General features: G+C 36.3%; 3 protein-coding genes across 3 annotated transcripts in view; all 3 read right to left on the bottom strand.

Annotated features, from left to right (window-relative positions):
• ttn.2 (titin, tandem duplicate 2) overlaps positions 1-18,985 on the bottom strand; it is a 391,135-nt gene that overhangs the window by 276,036 nt on the left and 96,114 nt on the right. The window lies entirely within an intron of this gene.
• LOC140199693 (peroxidasin homolog) lies at positions 4,520-8,686 on the bottom strand. The gene is made up of 5 exons (XM_072262173.1): positions 8,515-8,686; positions 8,116-8,394; positions 5,611-5,898; positions 5,088-5,366; positions 4,520-4,836 (listed from the first exon to the last, which is right to left on the bottom strand). Exons 1-5 carry the CDS (start codon positions 8,684-8,686, stop codon positions 4,520-4,522), a joined length of 1,335 nt encoding a protein of 444 aa, XP_072118274.1.
• On the bottom strand, positions 9,316-18,340 carry LOC140199692 (titin-like). Its single transcript, XM_072262172.1, has 10 exons — positions 18,054-18,340; positions 17,664-17,951; positions 16,909-17,187; positions 14,647-14,928; positions 12,435-12,713; positions 12,010-12,288; positions 11,624-11,902; positions 10,863-11,150; positions 9,808-10,086; positions 9,316-9,605 (listed from the first exon to the last, which is right to left on the bottom strand). Exons 2-10 carry the CDS (start codon positions 17,878-17,880, stop codon positions 9,316-9,318), a joined length of 2,472 nt encoding a protein of 823 aa, XP_072118273.1. The 5' UTR covers positions 17,881-17,951; positions 18,054-18,340.

Below are 18,985 nucleotides of genomic sequence, written 5' to 3'. Positions count from 1 at the left end.
AAGATTATAAACAAACTATAAAAACTGACCAGATTAAAGTTAACTTTTATGTGCTAATTTATCCAGTGGTACAGTGCTAGCCGGAGCGTACCGGAGTGCGTCTGGCATATCTTTAAGAAAAAGGCCAAAATAAGCTAATTAATTAGGTGCCGCCCAGGGTGATTTGAGTATCTCAGAAACTGCTGATCTCCTGGGATTTTTATGCACAACAGACTCTGGAGTTTACAAAGAATGGTGCCAAAGAAAAAAAAATCCAGCGAGTGGATTTAAGAAGATGTTTTCGCTCACAGAACAGCCAGATACTCAAATCATCCTGGGCGGCACCTAATTAATTAGCTTGTTTATTTTGGCTTTTTTCTTAAAGATGTGCCGGACGTGCTCCGGTACGCTCCAGTTAGCATTGCACCACTGAATTTATCCTTCAAGAGTCTAAAGAGCTCTTAAAGAGAAAGATGGTTGATTTATTTATTTAGATACTACTATATCCATCTACATATAGAAACTATTCTGTAAAGAATGCATTTATATGTGAAACTGAGAAAGACATGAAAGAAAGCATCAATTCCAACCTTTTATACTTAACACAGCGCTGCATTCATCCTTTCCTGCTGAATTTGCTACTTTGCAAGTGTAAATTCCACCATCTGAAAAATCTAACTCATTGACTTCTAAAGAGACAGTGTTTTCTTGAAATAGCATCTTGTATTTGTCACTAGCTGATATTTCTTGATCCTCTTTGTACCAAGTAATCCTCATTGGAATAGAACCAGAAACTTTGCATTCCATTCGCACAAAATACCCTAAAATACTGCCAACGTCCTTTAGCTTCCTTGTAATCAATGGAGGAATTATTTGTTCTGTTCAATATAAAGGGGAAAAATAATAAAACACCAATGATGTATTGTACTTATAACTTTATAATAAGCTATGGCTTTTAATCAAAAGATATAAAAGGAAAACGTCAACACTATTTATATACTGACCTATCACAGTCAAAGAAATATTACATTTGTTGACTCCAAACTCATTCTGGACTTCAAAAGTATAGTCTCCACTGTCGTCCATTTCAACAGACAAAATTTTTAGACTGGCCACCTTATTCACAAAAGTTAATTTACATCTTCTGTTTGATTCTAGCTGCGTTCCATTTTTGAACCATGCAACATTTAATACTGGTGTTCCAGCTACTGTACATTCCAGAATAGCAGGATTTCCTGAAGTCACTGTGAGTGGCTCAGTTTTTTCTATAATATTTGCAGGTTCTGTGGAAAGGTACATTATTTACATCACAAATTATACAATATTTATGTCAGGATTGATAGTAGATTTTGCAGTTAACAGATGTCACTTGTTTTGTTTTACTTAATTGACAGTTTCAAATCTAAAATATATTACTGTAATAAATATTTCTACTACATGTTTGCTGAATGTATTCCTTTAAATAAGTTTAGAAATCTCTGTTCAGCTTGCAGTGCCTCACAAAATAGACAGTGAGTGAAAATGGATAAAATAACAAACTATTTAACTGGAAATTCTTTTCAAAGGATTTGCATACAGCTTGTTGGAGACAAGCAGAAGGACTTACATTCTAAATATTACTAAGCAACCCCTACAATGACTTCTCAAGAGGGAAAAAGTTCCCATAATCAACCATAATATCAAGCACCAGAGGACACAGGCTCAGAATAGAGGGGCATCCTTTTAGAACTGAGATGAGAAGGAACTTCTTTAGCCAGGGACTGGTGAATCTGTGGAATTCGTTGCCACGGGTAGCTGTGGAAGCCAAGTCTTTATGAAGGTTGATAGATTCTTGATTAGTCAGGGCATGAAGGGATACGGGGAGAAGCAGGAGATTGGAGCTGAGAGGAATAATGGATCGGCCATGATGAAATAGCAGAACACACTCGATGTGACCTAATTGTGCTCCTATATCCTATGGTCTTATTACATATATTACTTTAATATTCATAAAATTCTTTAAGAAAATAACAACAATTTTACTATGAAAAGTAAATGGCCTGAATCTGAAATCAATAATTTCTGGGCAATACTGTATTTCTATTTACAATTTCCTACTAACCCATTACAGCCAATGTGGCGAAACATTTTGCTGTTCCAGCATCATTTTTTGCCTGACAAATATAATTTCCACTGTGGTGTTCTTCAGTCTTAATGATATGTAATGTGGCAGTATTGTTTTCAAAGGAAATCTTAATATTTTCATTCTCCTTGATACGTTTGTCATCTTTTCTCCAGCTTGTAATTATAGGAACTGAGCCTCTTACAAGACATTGGAATACGGCAGAATTTCCAGAAAATACCGTTGCATTTTCTATTGTTTGTACGAAGACTGGTCGTTCTAGTTTGAAGTAAAAAGAATATACACTTAATAATGAAAAATATTCTGCTTTAAAACGCTTATTATTACATAATTTCATGATAAAGAATCAAATAACACACAAGATCCAGGTAAGGTTACTTACTAAAATTAATATTTAACTGACCTTTCAAATTGACTGTAGAACTGCAGGAACAACTTCCCACATCATTCTTTACCATGCATTTGTATTCACCAACATCTGAGCTATCAGATGTTAGAATGCAAAGACTGACTAAAGACTTGTCAGAAACCATTTTGTATTTTTTACTTCGTCGTATTTGTTTATCATCCTTATACCACATAACTTCAAAGGGAGCAGTTCCAGCCACCTCACATTCAAGAGTAACATCATTGGCTTTAACTACCTCAACAGGTTCGAGTTCCTTTGTGAATATGGGAGGTTCTGAAGAGTAAACATGATATCATGATTTATGAATCACAGATGACGAAATTCAAGTTTGCACAATGACTCTCATAAAAATCCACTCTCAGAAAAAATAGTTACTATATTGATTGGAAATGGCACACTAAGATGCATAAACGACTCAAACAGCAGTTTAAAGATCCACCTAGCAACATGCCCACTGCAAATGCCCACAGATAAATTCCACAATTTAATCCTGTTAAGTGCAAGGTGACACATTATGGGAAGACAAATAAGGGCAGGACCCACTCAGTGATAGGTAGGGAAGGAGTATGGAAACTAGAGAGATGACAATGTACAAGTATAAGGACCCAAACATGTGGATAAGTCAGTGAAGAAGGCAAATGGAATGTTTATTTTCAGTAGCTGAGGCATGTAATAAAAGAGCATGGAGGTATATTATATAACGTGATAGGACTATAAAATAAATATAAGAGGATGGAGTATTTCCATTCACAGGAAAGGCTGGATCATAAAGGGTCTTGCTTTCCTTATAGCATAAGCTGAGAAGTGGATCCTGATAAAGATGTACAAAATTATGATGGGCATTGATAGTGATAGATAGAAGGAAGTATTTCACATACAGAGGTATCAGAGGAATAGGTTTAGGAAAAGGAATAAGACTTTTAGAGAAGATCTGAGAAAAAACCTTTTCATCCAGAGAGTGGATGGAATATGGAACACACGAACTAACTGGATGATAAAGATATACTGTATACTCATACTATGATAAGTAACAAGAAAGCTAAGGATCAACTACATTTAAATGGGACTAGTAGAGATACATGCTTGATGCTTGGCTGAAGGGCCTGTTTTGTTTGTTATGGCTCTATGGCTCATACTGGAATTTATAAGGCATTGGTCAGACCACATTTCAAGTATTGTGAGAAGTTTTGGGCCCCATATCTAAGAAAGGATATGCTGACACTGGAGAGGGTCAAGAGGAGGTTTGTAAGAATAATCCTGGGCATGAAGGGGTTAACATATAAGAAGCATTTGATGCCTCTGGGCCTGCACTCATTGGAGTTTAGTAGAACAAGGGGGTATCTCATTGACAGTAACTAAATATTGAACGGACTAGATAGAGTGGATGTGGAAAGGATGTTTCCAATAGTAGAAAAGTGTATCATCAGAGGGCACAACCTCAGAATTCAAGGACATCCCTTTAGATCAGAGATGAAGAGAAATGTCTTTAGCCGGTGGGTGGTAAATCTGCAGAATTCATTGTCACCAATGGCCATGTCATCAGGTATATTTAAAGTGGAAGTTGATAGGTTCTTGATTAGTAAGAATATCAAAAGTTATTGGGAGAAGTCAGGAGAATGGGGTTGAGAGAGAAGATAAATCAGCCATGGTCATACCCATAGCCTAAATTAAATAGCCTAATTCTGCTCCTATGTCTTAAGGGATCAGATGAAGAAAGAGAATTTGTGACCTCATCAGGCCTCAAGGTTCTTGGATGTGATATCCATAGCTCTTAAAATATGCCAAGCCTCCAACAGAAAAATCTGGTCTGCTTTAGCAGCGTTCCATTGATAATCACTGAAAAATATTTATATTTTATTTTACGGACTAGTAAAATCAAAATTCACGTGGCAATCAAATGGTAAATGTATTGGCCAATTCAAAATGTAGAAGAATCAGCTTCTTATGATAGGGACCTCATTAATCCTTAATTAAATATAGGTTGCAACATGACTCACAAAGCTGATGGACTAATGATTAAATGTAATAGAGAGTTTATGCACACCTTTAACTGTAACTGTCATGTCACAAGTTTCAGTGCCAGCTTCATTTTGGACTTCACAGGTATAATTACCACTGTCATCCAAGCTTACATCAGTAATCTCCAAGAATGCCACAGAATCAATAAATGATATTTTATATTTTTCGCTGGCACAGATTTCATGATGATTCTTGAACCAAGTTACTTTAATTTCTGGTGTGCCGGTTATTTTACACTCAAAACTTGCTGTCTCTCCTTTTCTGAAAATTGCTGTTGGTTCTAACCTCATAATAAAATATGGAGGCTCTGTGGAAATAACATTGTTAGTTTAGCTAGACATACAAAAGTCCCAAACAATTCTATTCAGCACAAAGAATGAGATACATGAAACATTAAGATGAACAAAGAAAGACAACACTTCACACAAAACTAACATTAAAAATATCAAAGAGAAAATTATGTAGCAGATCAAGGAAAGGCTCCTACACACTATGTAAATAGATTGTACTTTTAAAACCATCCCACAACAATTAAACGAATACAAACATATTGCACACCTTTTATAAAGAGTCTTGCCGCACAAGAGGCACTGCCCACTTTGTTGCTCACTTCACAAATGTAGTCACCAGAATCAGAAACTTTGGCTGAAAACAGCTCAAGTAAACTTGTTGAGCTTTCACTTAAAATGAAATAATCAGCTCCAGACATCAGTTCCCTGCCATCCTTCAGCCATTTTATAGTTAGTGGAGCAGATCCTTTCACAACACTTCTAAACTGCACCGTTGAGCCAGGTAAGCTTTCCTGGGCCAATGGTTTTTCTATAAAACTTGGAGGCTCTGAAAGTCAGGTGAAAAAAAACATTGAATTCCAACAGTACATCATTTACACCGCGTTGTACTGTATGTCAAGAATTACAAGAGCTCAAATTGAAATAAGAAATTACAATAAATTCCAATCAAATTTGAAGCATGTAGGTATATTACTTTTCTATTGAGTAAGAGGCAAAAATAAAAAAATTAAAGAAGTGAATAAATACAATAAAGATATAAATTGAATTGAAAGCAAATTCAACTTTCAAACCTGTTACATTTAAGAAACCACTGCATTCATCACTTCCCACTGAATTGGCTGCTTTGCAAACGTAAATTCCACGATCTGAAAGCTCTAGTTGATTAACTTCCAAAGTTGTTGTGTTATCTTGAGATAATATTTTATATTTTTCACTAGTCATTATTAAAATGCCATCCTTATACCATGAGAAGCTCATTGGAAGAGAACCAGAAACTTTGCATTCCATTTGTACAGATGATCCTAAAACACTGTCCATTTTCCGTAATTTCCGTGTAAACACTGGGGGAATTAGTTGATCTGTCCAAGATACCAAAAGCATAGCTGATCAATTCAAACAGCAAATGCTTTAAATGAATAAAATTCATTGTGCTTTTTGTTCCCAACAAAAAATTGTGTTCATTAGGTTGTACTTTTAGTGAATATTCAGAAATATACCAAAAAGTCCTAATAAAGCTGCTGTGCATTCTTCCACAGTTATGGAACATAGATTTTTCAATCATCAATGACCATCCTTATCGATAACTAATATGTCACATTCTAATGCAGCTCTCTCACAAAGTATTAGCTGATTCCATCGTAGCAACATTCTTCATGACAGCAAGGCTATAGTGATATAATGGTATCACATGCGACAATGGGACAAAACACCCTGATCCACTGAAAATACCCAAAAAAATTGACAAATGCCTATGCCATATACTTTGCTTACCAAAGCAACAGACACAAAATGCTGGTGGAACTCAGCAAGCCAGGCAGCATCTGTAAAAGAGACTATTTACTCTTTTCCACAGATACTGCCTGGCCTGCTGAGTTTCTCCAGCATTTTGTGTGTGTCGCTTTGGATCTCCAGCATCTGCAGATTTTCTCCTGTTGGTGAAATGGCTTAGCAAGTGCCTTCTGCTATTGGACACTGAAATCTTCTGAATGATTCTGAGACATATAGAATCAGATATACTCAAAAGTTATTAAAAAGCATTTCAAACTTTTAAACTATTAAATATTTTAAATGTTTAAAAAGCTTTAAAAGTTTAAATGCCTAATATACTCAAAATTAATAAATTTAAACAATCTTTACTGACTTTAGTCTTTGACAAGACCTTTTTATTCCAATGAATTTATAGAACAAAAAATAGAGAATGTAGAAGAGTACAACACAAAATGTGGCCCCTCAGACACAATGATGTGCCAAATGAATTAAATTAGTAATCAAACACATGACTAAATTAATCCCTTTTACCTACACAATGTCCATATCCTTCCATTTCCTGTACATTCATGTGTCTATCTAAGAACCTCCTGAATACTTTTATTGCATTTGCCTCCACCACCACCCAGGCAGAGTATCCTGGGCACCCACCAGTTAGTGTGTAAATTATTTGCCCTGCAAGCATACCAAATGCCTTCTTTATCACCATATCAACCTGTGCAGCCTCTTTCAGAGAGCTATAACTTTGAACCCCAAGATCTCTCTACTTATCAACACTGTTAAAGGTCTTGCCATTGACAGTGTACTGTCACTTTACACTTGATCTCTTAAGGTGCAATACCATAGTTAATACCACAGCTGGGTTAAAGTCCACCTGCCATTTATCCACCCACATCCGCAACTGGGTTATATCTCATTCTATCCTTTGTTGTTCTTTTACACTATCCATAACACCACCAATCTTCATTAACCTGAAACCTCACTAACTCATCCATCTATATTTTCATCCAGATTTTTATTAATATATACATATAAAATACTGTCAAACACCTTTCTGAAATCCATGCAGACAACATTCAAAGTTCTGCTTTCATCAATCACCTTCATTGCCTCTTTAAAAAAATTAGGTTAGTAAGACATGTTTTCCTGCATACAAACATGTTGACTGTTCCTTACTAGGCCATAGTTTTCTAATTATTCATAAGTCCTATCTCTAAGAATCCTCTCCAGTAACTGCCCCACCACTGACATGAGACTCACCAGTCTAAAATTTCCATTATTATTCATGTTTCCCTTCCTGAATGGAGACACATTCTCCCTGTCTCTGGGCACGTAGCACAAATGTTCAACACTATAAAATTTGGCTGCATTGTTAACCCACAACATGAAGACTTGCGTGGAAATCACTAAGTTACTGATAATTATACATTAAAAAGGTTGGCAATTATAAAAGGAATCACCAGTATTTCCCTGCAGAATTGGGATATTATATGGGAAATAATATACCAGCATCATTATGAAAACAAGAGAGAGCGCAGATGCTGGAATCTGGAGCATCCTCGTGTATTGCCTGGGAGTACCCAGTTAAGAAGCTCAGGATTAATCAATGATTGAATGAAAACCATCTGAGAATACCAGGTACAATAGCCTTGCTGCCTGGAGAGAGACAAAACCTAGCCAGCACACTAAATTTGGCAAAAATCTTAATCCTATTGCATATGCAAAAATGCCTACAGCTTTTATATTTGCTGATGATTAATGTGAACATAATTTCATAATCAAATTCAAATTGCAAGCAAAACACCAACCTAATACTGTCAACGAAGCTTTACAGCTGCTGGTTCCAAACTGATTCTTGACTTCAAAAGTATATTCCCCAGTGTCTTCATTAGAAACAGAAGGAATCTTTAGGCTGACCACATTATGCTCAATGCTGATCCTGTGTTTTCTACTGGACACCATTTCATTACCATCCTTAAAACACTTAACTGTTAGTTCTGGTGTACCAGTGACAGTACATTCCAGGTTTGCTGCATTTCCTGCTGTCACTCTGAGTGACTGTGCTTGTTCTGTGATTTTTGCCGGTTCTATGAGGGAAAAGAAATCTCTTCAATACATGACTTGCATTAATTCATTTCAGTTGATTCATGGTTAAAAAAAATCTGAATCCACTGTTAATTAAAATGGTGGCCAAACAATTCACTAACCTGCTACCAACAAAGTGGCAAAACACTGCTCAGTTCCTGCATCATTCTGGACCTGGCACGTATACTTCCCAGCATGATTTTCTCCAACAGCATTTATTTGAAGAGTAGCAATATTATTCTCAAAAGACAAAGCAATATTACCATCTTCTTGGAGTTCACTTCTATCTTTCATCCAAGTTACGCAAATAGGCTTTGAGCCTTTTACTTGACATTGGAATACAACTGAATTACCTGACAATATGGTCATATTTTCAATCTTCTTTATAAATCTTGGGGGTTCTAATTTAAAACAAATAGTTATACAAAAATGAGTTTTAATTTTAGCTTTTCATTATTGTGTAGAAATGCTTTAATCTAAAAGGTAGTTTTTTTTCCATAAATAACTGAACATTGTTTCAAATTGCAGAAGCCAAATATGCTCCCAGAAACACATTAACTGACCTTTCAACCTGACTGTAGAACTGCATGAGCAACTTCCCACATCATTTTTTACAGTACACTTGTATTCGCCAATATCCGTAATATCAGGTGTTACAATGTAAAGACTGGCTAACAAATTGTCTGAGATCATTTTGTACTTTTTGCTGCGACGAATTTGTTTATTGCCCTTATACCACGAAACTTCAAATGGAGCTGTACCAGTCATCTCACATTCAAGAGTAACATTGCTAGCTTTAATTATCTCAATAGATTCAAGTTTCTTTGTAAATGAGGGAGGTTCTAAAAAGTAAAACATAACAATGTGGCTTAGAAAACAGTCATATGCCAAAGTTTTCAATCTCCCCTTAAAGTACTGTTTACTTACACACCTTTAACCTGAATCATAAAGTTGCAGCTGTTAATGCCAGCATCATTCTGGGCTTCGCAAGAATAATCCCCACTGTCTTCCACTCTTACATCAGCAATATCAAGGACAGCCAATGAGTTTTGAAATGACATCCTATACTTGTCACTGGTTCTAATTTCCTGGTTATTTCTATACCATGTTACTGTGATTTCAGGTGTACCAGTAATTTTGCACTCAAAACGTGCAAATTCTCCTTGTTTCAGAAATGTTGACGAAGGTGGCGTTGTAACAAAGTTTGGAGGTTCTGAGAAATGAAATGTAGGAAACTTAAATATAGTTAAAATTAGACAAATTTGGCATAGTAAATAAGGTTAAGAAAAGAGAAGAAATAATAACCTTTCGGTAAGAGTCACTCTTCTGCGAGTTTAAGAATGCAAGAGTATATCACAGTGTCAAAAATGACACACAACATTAAATTACAATTAAGATTAACAATAAACACAAACCTTTAATGAATACATTTGCAGTACTAATGACTGAACCAGCTTCATTAGTGAGTTGACAGCTGTAAACACCAGCATCAGAAGCTTTGGTTGAAATTAGCTCGAGGAAGTATGTTGTTTCTTCATTCCAAATGGAACATCTTGGGGCAGGTTTCAGCTCCTTATTATCCTTAATCCACTTGATAAATAATGGAGGAGTTCCTTTCACAATGCTTTTAAACTGTAGTGTAGAACCAAGTACAATCTCTTGGGACATCGGTTTTTCTATAAAGCTTGGCGGTTCTAAAATTCATTTGAGAAAAATAATGTTTTTTTAGTATTTTCAGAAGTAAAAATACTAAAACTTCTATAATTATTTATACTACTCCAGCACTCTGTCATTGAAATAGATGACTTCAAAATACTTTAGGAAGTTTAAGTATATATAATTTATCTACATTGTTACAGAAAGTTAAGAAAAATATAATATTGGGTGAAATTTTCCTGATATGGACCCCCACACCTAAGTTTCCATACGTATCCACTGGCATGATCTAGAACAGGGATACCCAACCTGAGGTCTGTGGCCCCTCGGTTAATGGTAGGGCTCCATGGCATAAAAAAAAGTTGGGAACCCCTGGTCTGGAATGATAGATGACAGTTATGCTTCAACAGGCAGCAAAGCCCAGTCTGCAACTCAGCCAGCTGTAAAAGCTGTGAGGATGATTTTAATAACTTTAAGCTATTAAAACAATTAAGTTTAAAATATATTGCAATTAAAAGATTTAGGCAATAAATTAACAATGTTCAGTTAAAATTAAATAGGCAAGTTTAATCAAGGCCAATTTGCCTTCTAATCCAAAGCCTTACAAAACCATTTGAAATCAATGGAGTTCAAATCTCGTGTTCAGTCCAACTTCATATGAAGTCGAGAGGCAGAATGAACATAACATTTGAACTTACCAGTACTTAAACAGATTCTGGAACTTCTGCTATTAGCTAGCACCCTTTTAACCAGAAAAATCAGTATTTGATGCGTCTTTAAACAAAAGTGGATTAAGATAAGTATATCTTCAAACCTTTTATAGTTAGAGATCCACTGCATTTACTACTTCCAGCAGCATTTGTTGCTTTGCAAGAGTAGTTTCCACCATCTGTGATTTTAATTTCGTTAATCTCCAAAAATGCTGTATTTTCTTCAAAAGACATTTTGTATTTGTGATCAGCCATTATTTCTGTGTTATCTTTATACCAAGAAATGCTGATTGGAAGTGAACCAGATACTTTGCACTCCATGTGCATCAAAGCTCCTAATATATTATCCATTTTCTTTAAACTTTTAGTAAAAGTTGGAGCAATTATTCGATCTATACAACACGGAACAAAAAAGAAAGCTTATCAGCGGAAACATCAAGAATAAGATTTTTATTCATCCTCATTCATAGAAATTGGATGGTAATGGAGTTAAAATGTAAGAGGTGGAAGTGCTGACACTTTCCATTTCTATGGCAAAATTAGATGATCTATAACATAATGCAATGTAAATTCTGATTGCATTATATACTAGTACCTCATTATAATACTATGGACTATTCAGCAGTAGATACATACTCCACTCCATAACAACTGGATGATGAGACACAATCATGAAGGTACTGATTATTCTGTTCATAACCAATTGCGTATATTTAGAAGACAATATGTTGAATACATAATTTCAAGTTCAGAACACAAAATTATAACCTTCTTAGTCCAACTATGTTGTAATTATACTGTACCATTTTAGCTACTGTTCTAATACGTACTATTAATGGATTTAAGACATTACAATAAAACCAACCTAGTACTGTCAACGAAGTTGTGCAGCTGCTGTGTCCAAACTCATTCTGTACTTCAAAAGCATATTCTCCACTATCATCCTTATCAACAGATTGTATCTTTAGGGCTGCCACTTTGTTCACAAATGTCACTTTATATTTCCTACTAGATGTCAATTCTTCTTGATTCTTGAACCATCTAACTTTTAGCTCTGGAGTACCAGCAACAACACATTCCAAGATTGCCATTGTTCCTGAAGTTACACTTAAAGGCTCTGGTTTCTCTAGGATTTGTGCGGGTTCTGAAAGGAAAACCGTATTTTCTCAATGGATGAAGTTAAAAAATGTTTTACCTCTTACTAATGAACAAATTATTGAGATTCACAAAGGTCAAGTGCATTACACCAACCTGTTACTGACAAGGTTGCAAAACACTTCTCAGTTCCTGCATCATTCCTAGCCTGACAGGCGTACTTTCCACTGTGATATGATTCAACAGAAGCAATGTGCAGTACAGCAATACTGTCCTCAAAAGATATATTAATATTGTCATCTTCTCTGATTTCTTCTTTGTCCTTCATCCATGTGATAAATATGGGAGATGAGCCTTCTATTTGGCTATTAAAAGTGGCAGAATTTCCAGATAATGTTGTAACATTTTCAATCCTTTTCATGAAGAAAGGTGGTTCTGGTTTAGAGTTAAGAATTGTATCAATTAGAGATAAGAATCAGACGTTCAGTAACTTTGTGATGCTACAGTCATAAAGCCAAGTGAGAATGAATGGGATTACTGAAATTATCAAAAGAGATAAAATGTGGCATTTGGTAACTGACCTTTTAATTTGACCACTGCAGCACAAGAACAACTTCCCACGTCATTTGTTACTTCACACCGGTATTCACCAGCATCTGAATTATCAACATTCTGAATAAAAAGACTTGTTAAAGATTTTCCAGTTGTCAGCTTGAATTTTATACTTGACTGAATCTGCTTATTGTCTTTATACCAAGTGGCATCAAATGGACCTGAACCAGCAATTCCACATTCAAGACTGACATCATTTCCTTTCACTGTCTCCATAGGTTCCAGCTTCTTGCTAAAAGAAGGAGGTTCTTTGAAAAAAAGGAAGAACAAAAGTTAAGATACCAAGCAAAAAAGAAATATCACTGGAAAATAAGTTTTCAAAACTCCTTCATTAAAGTCTATTAAGATTTTTGAAGAGGTAACTTAGAGAATTGATGAGAACAGGGGAGTTGATTGATATTGTCTATATGGACTTAAGCAAGACCGTTGACAAGGTCCTATCTGGAACATCAGTACGGAAGATTAGATCGCATGAAATCCTGGGTGAGTTAGCTAAGTGGATACATAATTGACATGATGGTAGGAGGCAGGGGCAATGATACAAATTAATTTTTTAAACCAAAGGCCTGTGACTAGTGTTAAACACTATGAATGGTGTTGCATCTATTGTTGTTTGTCATTCATATAAACAATTTAGATGAGAATGTAAGTAAGTTCAGTAAGTTTGCAGATGACTTTAAATGGGTGGTACTGTAGTCAGCAAAAAAGGTTATCAACCAGGTAACTAAATATGAGATATTTTGAGAAGTGAAATTCGAGTAGGACTTTCATAATAAACATTAGGACTCTGGTATGTATTGGAGAACAAAGGGACTGAGGAGTACATATACATTTGTCACAGGGATACTGGGTGGTGAATAAGACATTTTCCATGTTAGTCTTCCTCAGTCAGGGCACGTGAGACAGGAATTGAAACAAAACGTTGGTGAGGCTCTATCTGGAGTACTGTGTACAGTTACAGGAATGATGTCATTAAGCTGGAAAGACTGCAAAGAAGAATGCTGTCAATACCTTAGGGCCTGACTTACAATAGAAGGAGAGATCTTCAGGCTAGGACTTTATTCCCTAGAGTGTAGGAAACTCAACAGTAACCTTATAGAGCTATATAAAATTATGACGGGTATAGATAGAGTGAATGTACATAGTCTTTTTCATAGTAAAAGTGAATAAAAAAACCATAGGATATAGATTTAAAATGAGAGGGGAAAGTTCTTAAAGAGCCTGAGGGGCAACCTCTTCACGCAGAGGGCAGTGTGTATGTAGAATGAACTGCCAGAAGAAATGACTAAAGGCCAATTTATTCTTGTGCGTCAAATTGACGTCCTAGGTACCGCATAGCCACGTACCCTACACCCTACCCTATGCGGTAGTCTGACGTGCACCTCCTCAAAAATGTAACTATGCGTTGCGGCGATGCAGACTGCAACAACTGTGATTGGTCCGTTTGGTAGCATCCCATTCCTTCCTACGCTGCAATAGCTTCCCATTGGGCAACTGAAGGACAGGGAAGGAACTCTGGCTGCAATGCTTTCCATAAAGCTTTACAGACCTCCGAAATTAAGGCGGACCCTGTGCTTGACGCCAGTTTGTAGCTAGCTGCTACAGCCTGTTGACTTCCACCTGAAACTAAAACTCGAATGGTAATTGCCAGTCTCTGAGTATACTGTGCGTACGCTAATGCGAAATAAATGGTTGGAGACGATGCACCAAATCATCAAATCTACCTGCTGACATCCGAAAATATTTGAAACGCATTTCCTCGTCCATGTCTCTCAGTGGCCGGACAAGCACAGAAAATTCACCCTCCTTCAGTTTCAGTCGCCATTGTTTGAAGTTTGAGTTTCTTCGTGTTGAGTTTCAATATGAAGAAACTCAACACAGTGGCTTAGAAACCCCACCACCAACTAGCGTTTTGGTGGTGAATTGCAGAGCGACGCAGACACACCAACATACAAGTATAAATGGTCACAACAGCACAGCCAACTTGCGTAGGCTACGGCGTAAGGTAGTGCGCACAAGTATAAATCAGCCTTAAGGCAACAACATTTAAAACTCTTGGACAGCTACATGGATAAGAAAAATTGAGAGGGGTTGGTCAAACAGGATATGGATGAGTCGAGCCAAAGGGCCTACTTCTGTGTTGCTTATTCTATAGCTCTTTTACATTTTATGGTCACACACCTTTAACAGTAATTGTAACGCTGCAGTTGTCAAAGCCAGCTTCATTTTCTGCTCTACAAGTATATTGACCACTGTCTTCCACATTGACATTAGTAAGCTCAAGCACAGGTTTTGAATCGACAAATGACATCCTGAATTTGTCATTTGGGAGAATTTCACTTTCTTGCTTGTACCAAGTTATTTTGATCTCAGGTGTACCAATTACTGAGCACTCAAGAGATGTAGAACTTCCTTTTTTCAATAATGTTGTACGATCCGGCTTCTGAATGAAGCTTGGAGGCTCTATAAACCAAAATGTAATGAACAGAATGAGAAAATTTTTAAAAGATTTTATGCATACTTAAAGAGGATTAACAAGTCTTTGATGGTATACACAAATATTCAGGCCACTTTATCAGGTACACCTGCTTGTTTATGCAAATATCTAATTAACCAATCATGTGGCAGTGACTTAATGCGTAAAAGCATGCAGAAATAGTCAAGAGGTTCTATTGTTGTTCGGTCTAACCTCAGAATGGGGAAGAAAGATGATCTAAGTGACTTTGACCTTTGAATAATTGTTGATGCCAGACAGGAAGGTTTCAATATCTCAGAAACTACTGATCTGGAATTTTCACACACCACAGAGATTTGTGCAAAAATCAAAAAACATCCAGTAAGTGGCAGTTCTGTGGGCAAAAATGCCTTGTTAATGAGAGAGGTTAGAGGAGAATGGCCAGACTGATCCAAGCTGACAGGAAAGTAAAAGCATCTCAAATAACCAGGCATTACAATCGTGGTGTGTGGAAGAGCTTCTCTGCACACATAACACATTGAAACCTGAAATGGCTGAACTACAGCAGTAGATCACAAACATGCACTCAGTGACCATTTTATCAGATACAGGGGGCACCTAATAAAGTGGTATGTATATAGCTTCGAGAAAATATTTCATCTGTCATCAATCATTATTTTAAAATTTACTGTACTAATATTTATAAAGGTATCTGAAAAAGGACACATTTTGGAATATTAAGAAAGTTGTGTTCAGTCAAATATGTGAATAGCACCTTAATAAAATAGATCAATAGCTAACTAAAATCAAACAAATACTCGTTTCCAAACAAAATAAGTCTTTTAGGTTACTTTTCACAGATTATATGCTTGTTTTATGCAACTGCCTTCTTCTCTATTTATTAGCATATCCATTCAAATGAAAACTTTAGCTCTGTACTTAATTTCTACCAATGATATGCACCACCTAACATCACTTACCATGTTTTCCCTCTGAATTCATTGAACAACTGATACTGCAATCCATCCATTGTGTTGCCAGTGTTCTCTCAAAAAACAATGGGAATTTTTATTTGCAATATCTTCCTTATTAACTATAATTTCTATTGTCTAAAATTAGAGATTAATAAAAATTGAGGACCATGAGATGTTTTTGAACCACTCCGCTTTGTGCGACAGCCAAGCTTCTTAGAAAAGTGGACCCACAGGACCAAAACATTTGGTCATACCTAGAGGGGTCAAGGGGTTTTGTGGGAGGACAGGCTAAGCATTATTTATTTATTTATTGACATACAGCATGGAATAGGTTCGAGCCATGCTGCCTAGTAATCACCCGATTTAATCCTAGTCTAATCATGGGACAATTTACAATGACCAATTAACCTACCAACTGATAAGTCTTTGGAGGAAGCCCGTGCAGTCACTGGGAGAACGTACAAACTCCTTACAGGCAACAGTGGGAAGTGAATCCAGGTTGCCTATTCCGTAAAGCGTCGGGCTAACCACTATGCTACCGTGCCGCCCCATTATTGGTGTGCTTAATTACTGATACCTTTTCTATCCTATAATCAATATCCAACAAGGGAATAGTTGTAAAAATAAGACATTCCTGACTGTTTTCCAGTGCCTTGCCTACTAAAAACTGGCTAAAATTATGTAATTAGAAACTGATCTACCAGATTTCAAAGGTAGCATATGGTGCAAGCACTTCAGTTTGGCCATCATATTATATAACACATGCAAATTGAATACAAATTTAGAATCTCATAAAAGAATTATGTGGTTATATTACAAGAAGTTAAATCAATGGAAGACATAAACGGGTAAAGTTTTCATAGTTCTAACATAAGTAAGACAAAGTAATTAGTATTAATGTTGAAGGAAGCCTCAGATTGAATAGAAAGATGTTGTAGCAATGAGAAGGTCTTCAAATAAAGATTGTTTTCAAACAGTTTACAATGCTATAGAGAGTCATTAGAAATAACACACCTTTGACAAAAAGATGTGCCACACATGTTTCACTGCCAACTTCATTGCTGACTCGACAAGTGTAGTCACCAGTATCAGAGATTTTTGCTGAATGGAGCTGTAGCATACTTGTTGAACCTTCTTTGGAAATGTAAAGTGAACTACTTGGCACCAGTTCCTTTTTGTCCTTGAACCATTTGATGGTTATTGGAGGAGTTCCACCAATAACACTCCTAAACTGTACTTTAGAACCAGGTATAACATCCTGAGACAAAGGTTTCAGAGTAAAATAAGGAGGTTCTGAAAATTCAAGAGGACAAATCATTATCACAAGAAAAGTAAATGAAAATTGTACTTTTTCTGAAAATAAAATGTTAAAATAAGAGGAGGGAGGGGATCGTCGACTCAGGCCTAGGAGGCCAGCGTCGGGGACTTTCATGCCTTACAAGGTGCTGAACGAAAGACTGTGTGGCGTGCCACTCCTCACACAGACATAGAGCAATGTGTGGTTAAGTGCCTTGCTCAAGGACACAACACGCTGCCTCAGCTAAGGCTCGAACTGGCAACCTTTAGATCACTAGACGAATGCCTTAACCACTTGGCCACGTGCCCACACAAAATAAGAGAGCATAAACCTAATACATGCATTCTCAACATGTTTGTTAATGCAGTAAATTAAATAGAAGCCGTGGATAAAAGTTATGCCTTGGTTAACTGAAGGATATCAGTCAATCTAATTTTTAAGCAATTAATCAATTGAATGCAACATTTCGAACCTTTCACAGTTAAGACACCAATACTTTGATCAGTTCCAGCAGAATTTGTTGCTCTGCAAGTGTAGCTTCCACCATCTGTCATTTCTAGTTGATGAATCTCCAGCTGTGCAATGTTATCATAGTAAGAAAACTTATGCTTTTCACTAGATGTTAATTCTTCATTGTCCTTATACCAAAGTACAGTCATTGGAAGAGAACCAGAGATTTTGCATTCCATCTTAACAAAAGAAGTTTTGATGCCATCCGTCTTTTTTAAGTTTCTTTTAAATGATGGTGGAACTATGCGATCTGTCCAACACATGGTAGGAAATCAAAGATTACTATTTCTCCCACAATCTTCTTTTAAATATTTCAGTGATCATTATAAAATGGAAAAGTAAAAATACCAACCCAATACTGTAATGGAAGCTTTGCAACTGCTGCTACCAACGTCATTCTCGACCTCACAGGTATATTCACCACTATCCTCTTTCTCAGTAAAAGGGATCTTTAAACTAGTAATCTTATTTGCAACGCTGATTTTGTATTTTCTCCCAGTAATCAATTCTGTGCCATTCTTAAACCACCTGGCTTTAATTTCTGGTGTTCCTGTAAAACTGCAGTCCAATGTTGCTGGCTCTCCTGCAGTTACACTAATAGAATCTGCTTTTTCTATAATACTTGCAGGTTCTGTGACAATAAAAAAAACTAATATTAGAGGACAAGAATATAAGAAACAATGGAAGACTATTTAAGAGCTTTCATTTTACTTCCCCTGAGCCAAGCTATCAAATCTAAAACCACATGCAGATTATAAATATCTGATTATAAATATCAGTGCATCTCTTCATACACACCTCGTGTTCAGGAGAACTAATTAAACAAATATCCAATCAACTTGGGGTTCATTCAATCCATCTATGAACCATTAGTGACTAAGTTTGTCTTAGCTATTCACACAAAGCTCCAAAGTACTCTGGAAGTCAGATGCCAGCATATCTAGCAACTTTCTCAAATTCTTGACTCATTGTCAAATCCAGAGGCAAAGCAATAATCTGGAGAAATGGGAATGGGCACTTTTCAACTGTTCCCTCAATTCTATGCTAGGGCTAGTTGGTTTGCAAAGGAGACCCAATTTATTTGAATCAACACTAGTAAAAAAAAAATCAATAAAGGAAATCTTTGCATTACTTTAATGCTTTCAAATTCTCTATGTGGCTTTAAATTTTAGTTTAGCTTCTAAAAGTTACTAAATCTATTTTGACTAATATCTAAGAGTCTCCTTCAGAGACATTGAGAAAAATTCAAAAGCCGTGGACTATGGCTAGCTGCCATAGGCTGTC

Source organism: Mobula birostris, chromosome 6 (assembly GCF_030028105.1).
Source record: "Mobula birostris isolate sMobBir1 chromosome 6, sMobBir1.hap1, whole genome shotgun sequence".
Lineage (NCBI taxonomy): Eukaryota > Metazoa > Chordata > Chondrichthyes > Myliobatiformes > Myliobatidae > Mobula > Mobula birostris.
The sequence above is the reverse complement of the archived record's forward strand: the minus strand, read 5'-3'. Positions and strand labels throughout refer to the sequence as shown.

What these genes read in the sequence shown, in the direction of transcription:
- LOC140199692 (XM_072262172.1), bottom strand. Translation starts at nt 17,880, where the DNA reads ATGGAATGCAAAATCTCTGGTTCTCTTCCAATGACTGTACTTTGGTAT. An exon ending in TGCAACCTTGTCAGTAACAG is followed by an intron (nt 11,903 to 12,009) that starts GTTGGTGTAATG and finishes TTTTCCTTTCAG; the next exon opens with AACCCGCACAAATCCTAGAG. An exon ending in TGGATCTCTAACTATAAAAG is followed by an intron (nt 10,087 to 10,862) that starts GTTTGAAGATAT and finishes AATGAATTTTAG; the next exon opens with AACCGCCAAGCTTTATAGAA.
- LOC140199693 (XM_072262173.1), bottom strand. Translation starts at nt 8,686, where the DNA reads ATGAAAGATAGAAGTGAACTCCAAGAAGATGGTAATATTGCTTTGTCT. An exon ending in AGCTTCGTTGACAGTATTAG is followed by an intron (nt 5,899 to 8,115) that starts GTTGGTGTTTTG and finishes TATCTTGGACAG; the next exon opens with ATCAACTAATTCCCCCAGTG. An exon ending in TGGTTTCTTAAATGTAACAG is followed by an intron (nt 5,367 to 5,610) that starts GTTTGAAAGTTG and finishes CCTGACTTTCAG; the next exon opens with AGCCTCCAAGTTTTATAGAA.